The sequence below is a fragment of the Nicotiana attenuata genome, unplaced genomic scaffold (genome assembly GCF_001879085.1).
Source record: "Nicotiana attenuata strain UT unplaced genomic scaffold, NIATTr2, whole genome shotgun sequence".
Taxonomy (NCBI): Eukaryota; Viridiplantae; Streptophyta; class Magnoliopsida; order Solanales; family Solanaceae; genus Nicotiana; species Nicotiana attenuata.
The window spans coordinates 301506-307025 of NW_017670576.1; the positions used below are offsets into that span (position 1 = coordinate 301506).

The 5520-nt window shown below is 32.3% G+C and overlaps 1 protein-coding gene across 1 annotated transcript; it reads left to right on the top strand.

Moving 5' to 3' along the window:
* The first annotated feature begins 2986 nt into the window (after positions 1-2986).
* LOC109241163 (peroxidase 44-like) lies at positions 2987-5213 on the top strand. The gene is made up of 2 exons (XM_019407885.1): positions 2987-3275; positions 4229-5213. The coding sequence occupies exons 1-2, from the start codon at positions 3084-3086 to the stop codon at positions 4988-4990; spliced, it is 954 nt and encodes a 317-aa protein (XP_019263430.1). The 5' UTR covers positions 2987-3083; the 3' UTR covers positions 4991-5213.
* Positions 5214-5520: the final 307 nt, after the last annotated feature.

A 5520-nucleotide genomic window follows, 5' to 3' on the forward strand; every position in this document is an offset into this window, starting at 1 on the left:
TTTTGTAGGATAAATTCTTGTTATGTTTTTATATAATTGAGCCATAGCTTTTCTCTATTTGTTCAACTACGTTTATATTCTGGTTGATTGAAGAGCTCTCAATTAGCTGTGCCTATTTAGTATGCATAACTCGGGAGAGAGTGCATATTTAGGTAATTGTTGAACAACACCACTCCCAGAGTATATGAGGGATCAATAACCGAGGGTTTAAAGGTGGGATTAGGGATAACGAAGCCTTGGGTGCGATCTGAAGTGAGTTGTATTAAAAGCCAGCTAGCGTAGCTCGGGAGAGTGCGTCTAGTAAATTGTCGTAATTACTCCGGAGAGATTTACGGCAATAAGAGTGCTCATGATCGGTAGAGAATACTTAGGCGAAATTATAGAAGACATAGCGGGAAGGATTCCGACAATAGGGGAAATCATAACTCTAGACCTCCTTAATCTTTTCTCTAACCCTCAATATTGTTAGTTGTTAATTTACTATTTTAATTTATTAGTTAATTAGTTAAACACAAGAATGTTAATATCTATAAGTTAGGAATTGTTCAAGCTTGTCTTCTTGGTGATAGTGAACAGTTGTAGCTAAACCTTAGTTCTCTGTGGGATTCGACTCCGGACTTGTAAACCGGATTATATTTGCAACGACCGCATTGTCCTTTTTATAAGGCATAGTTGGGCGTGATCAACGCACACACATACACAAAATTAACTTAATAGATTGATTAAATTATAATTAAATACGAATACTTAGTAGTAGTAGTAGTAGTACTAATAATAATAATAATAATATCTTCATCTAGTCTCTTAAGAGAACTTGTGACCAAGAAAATTCATATAACTTATTCAAAAGAATAAAGTAATAAAAGCAAGAACAACAATACCTACATGTGAATTTAAGCTCGGCTAACTGTGAGTAGAACTTGATACTCAACAGAGAGCAAAATGCTTCTCTTCCTATGTTATGTACAAATTGCTAATGAAAATACTGAAAAGAAGAAAAAGCAAGGTAAATAATTAAGTTGATATACTGTATTTTGAGACTTTTTGGCTTTTAAAAATAAGATAAATTGAAAATGAGAGGCACAAGAGAAAAAAGAAAAAAATAGGTATTATAGTCCAAGGAGAGGTGTCACACCTCCTCCCCTAAAAATTATGGGCGAAAGTTTGAAACGAGAGAAGATAGCACATTAATGGATGTCAATAGACCAATAAATAAACAATTATAGGAGAATAAAAATAGCTGAGTAATTGTATTTAAAGATTTTAGAGTTTTCTAAACTAAAATGAAAAATGAGGAAGAAAAAGATAAAATAAAAAATGGGAAAAAATAAATATGTATTCTGGTCTTAGAAGTCTATCTCTCTTGTGGAAAGAGCGATTGAGAAATATTCTATAAAAGCATATATAGCTTGACAAAGAAGAAAATACACATCAATTTAAAAGTAAAAGAATCTCCAACTAGCAGGCTTAAAAATGATGTTTGCATTATTTATGGGGGCGTCATTTCCACAAATATACAACCGTAAAATAATCACCGCTCTAATCATCGTCCTAAAATAGGTGAAGTTGTGGTTATTATTTAAATTCTCAAACTCATTAAATTACTATCTTCTCTGTTCTAATTTATGTGTTAATATCTAAGTTGCTCGAACTCGGTGCAGATATCCGATATGGGGACGGATTCAAGTATTGAATTCGGCAAAATCTAAATTTTAAGATTCGGGGATGCGGATCTGGATATGGAACGGGTGTGGGGATTCGGCTAACAAAAAATAGAGTTATAAAAATATTGTAAATTTTGAGTGATATTTTCTGAGAAAAACTCACATGAATATTTAGACTTCAATCTTTCATTGATGGACATTATTCTTTCATTCTCCTAAAGTTGTTTTATTTTTTATTTTGAGAAATTAAAATCTCAATTTTTCTCCCAAATTTGTTGATGGACTCCGGTCAAAGTGTCCGAAGTTAGTTGACCGAATCCGGGACGTATCCCGCTCCCGCTCCCGCTCCCGTCCCTGTCTCGTATCGGGACGGGGACGGCACCAAAATCGAAGAGTCCGCGCAACTTAAGTCAATATTACTATTTGGATAGTTTACAAGATTGTTCATCATATTTTTTAAAAATATTTAAAAATATTTTAAATTATAAATTATTATGACTTATAATATATTTTATATGGTTTTCAAATATTAAATTTTATTTTAAAAATTTTAAAGAATATCTGTCTAATTTCACGATCAAAATTAAAAATTTTAACCTTCATAATCCAATAGTCGTGCCACATAAAGTGGAATGGGGGAGAGTATAACATATGTACAGTCAAAGAAGATCAGCAAGGGGTAATTTGGTGGAGTGTATAAGAATAATTAATGTTGAATAAAGTGTATTAGTAATTAATGCATAAATTAGTGATGTAGGGGTTAATAATGCAAGCATTAGTTATGCATAGATTATATATATAATCCACTATTTGGTGTAGTGTATTAAAAATTTAAATGCATAGCATAATTTTTAAGAAAATTAGTCGTTTATGATCATGACGTCAATAATTTTTAAGGGACTTTAAGGATAATTTTGTCTTTAACTGCTAATGCATGCACTAATAGCTTTGATATTTTTAATACCGTGATTTATTATGCATTAGTTACACATAGAATAATACCAAATAAGTTGTATAACTAATACTTGCAGTAATAATACATAAGTTGAAAAAATGTACTACCAAACAAAGAAAATTAGTAATACCAACAATTAATGCATGAATTATTTTCCCTAATGCATCCTACCGCCCCTAAGAGGTTACGTAAGAAGCCACTTGGATGCATTTAGCCGTTTGTGCATTAACGCGTATGAGAATGCGAACCGAATAAACTATTTTTGACATGCCCACTAGGTGTTCGTTGACGATGCTTGTGGCCAGCGTCAGAACCCCCTTCTCCTGCACCTATATATAATTCTTGAATTTGAATGGCATTGATCAGCTTCATCACTAGCTAGTAGGGAAAACCCAGAATACACTGTACAGGCTGTCTTCAATTTGTAGAAAACTCTCTCAGAAACATCCTTCTGTTCTGTGAAAATGATATTACCATTAATATTTCTCTGTTGTGTTTTTCATTTAGTTTCAGCTCAACTTCGAGTTGGCTTTTACAATTCTACCTGTCCACAAGCTGAAACTATTGTTCGACAAGCTGTGCAAAAGCAGTTTAATAGCGACCGTTCCATCACTGCAGCTCTGCTTCGCATGCATTTTCATGACTGCTTTGTGAGAGTAAGTGTACTACTTCAAGTTCTACTTTTTCTTCTCTAACTATTCCGTTTAGAAATAGAGTGAATCTTTTACTATATAAAAAATCAAATAAGGTTTTTTTTTTTTTATCATGTTTTTTGCAAATATTTTTAAATATTATAAGTTGTTTATTATTATGGCGGGCTCTTATATTGTCGGAATTGCATTTACATCAATGATCATTCAACTTCAGCGGTTGTAATACAAAAGTTTTTTCCGCACAAGCTCATTCTTACATATAAGAAACACATAATGAGAATATTTCTCACACAAGAAATGATACTAAAATGTACTTTAAAACATGCACTTTTTCTCATTTATCAATTTACTTTATATTATTTTTAAACAATGTCTATGTGTCTATACATACATATCGTGGTAGAAAAAAATGTATTTACGGCATACAAAACAGTGGCGGATCTACAGTCTAAAAAATGGTTCACGTGAACCGTGGTCCTCGGGTTAAAGTATATAGATATAATGTACATAATTTGATAAAAATAGATATAGATACTTGATGGAACCCAAGGTCAAAAGAGATAAAGAGGTACATTGGTTTTGATCTCTTATTTCCAATAGCCTTAAGGTCAGGGGATCAAATCCCCAACCATCCTTTTTCTTTAATTTTGTTTTATCTTTTTTCTTTAATTTTGTGTTTTAAAGGTCAGGGGATCACGAATAACATCCCGTACAAAATAGTACCTCTACTATGCAAGCATTATTCCAGAGTTAATGCGCAGAGAGCAATATCTCGTATATCCATTTTATTGTTAAAGGCACTATCACCTGGAGAGGAAAAATATATTTTATCAACATCATTTCTATTGCTCGTAATTTTAATTATTAGATTATATTTTCTATTTTATATCAAGATACTTAATTAAAAAAATTGCATCTAATTGTGTTGGTTTACGTAATGTAAAACTGAATTTCAGGGTTGTGATGCATCCATACTCATAAAGTCAACAAAGTCTAAGCAATCGGAAAGAAGTGCTGGACCAAATCAAACAGTACGAGGTTTCGAGCTTATAGATAATATTAAGAAAAACATAGAAACATCATGTCCATCGACTGTTTCATGCACTGACATAATAACACTAGCAACCCGGGATGCAGTAGCGCTAGCTGGAGGTCCTACCTATGACATCGCAACTGGAAGGCGAGATGGCCTGGTTTCAAATGCAGCAGATGTAAACTTGCCAGGTCCATCATTTACAGTTCCACAAGCCCTCCAATCGTTCACAAACAAAGGGTTGTCCTTAAATGATATGGTGACCTTATTAGGAGCTCACACTGTCGGAGTTGCACACTGTAATTTTTTTCAAAATAGGCTTTCTCCAGTACCTGATAACACCATGGATCCTACTTTGGCTGCCCAACTCTTGAAAACTTGTTCGAAAAGTACCGCAACGACGTTTTTGGATCAGAATACATCTTTCACAGTTGACAACCAATTCTTTAGACAAATCATGTTAAAAAAAGGCATTCTGAAGATTGATCAAGAGCTTACCTTGGATAAGTCTAGTGCTTCAATTGTTTCAGGTTTTGCTTCCAATGAGAATACATTCAGACAGAGTTTTGCAAATGCAATGATAAAAATGGCAAGTATTGATATTCTCGTAGGACGCGCTGGAGAAATTAGGAAAAATTGTGGGGTCTTTAATCCGCCAAATCAGAAGGGTCGCAAGGTTCTTTAGGAAGCATAAGTTATGATATATGATGTTCGAAAAAGAATTTTATTTTCCAATAAGTAGTAGGTGCATGTTTTCGCATTATTTTAAGGAAATTGTAAAATATCTAGGCATTAACATTTTGTATTATCTAGGCACAATTATATATTGAAAAAAAAAACACTAAGAACTCCTTTTAAAAACTTTATGACCAAAATGCTTTCTTTTATAAAAATAACATAATATGTCCCTTTTGAAGATTTTATTACTTGGATGCCCTTTCCCTTCATATGGCCAAGCTCCACCTAAGTTATCTCATGTTTTTTTGTTTATTCACCTTTTATTTCTTTTTCTTTTTTTATTATTTTTTTCCTTTTTTGTTATTTTTTAATTTTCTTTTTTCTTTCTTTGAAAATATTGCACTATTGTTTAGTTTTTTATAGTTATTTTTTTCCTTTCTGTTCTTTCTATTAACAATCTCTTACAGTTTTTATTTATATTTTTGGTCTTAATTTTTATGATTTTTCGCTATATTTTTTATTTTCTTAATTTTGTAC

Coding starts and splice junctions, on each gene's coding strand:
- LOC109241163 (XM_019407885.1), top strand. CDS start 3,084: ATGATATTACCATTAATATTTCTCTGTTGTGTTTTTCATTTAGTTTCA. Junction 3,276..4,228: donor TTCATGACTGCTTTGTGAGA/GTAAGTGTACTA, acceptor ACTGAATTTCAG/GGTTGTGATGCATCCATACT.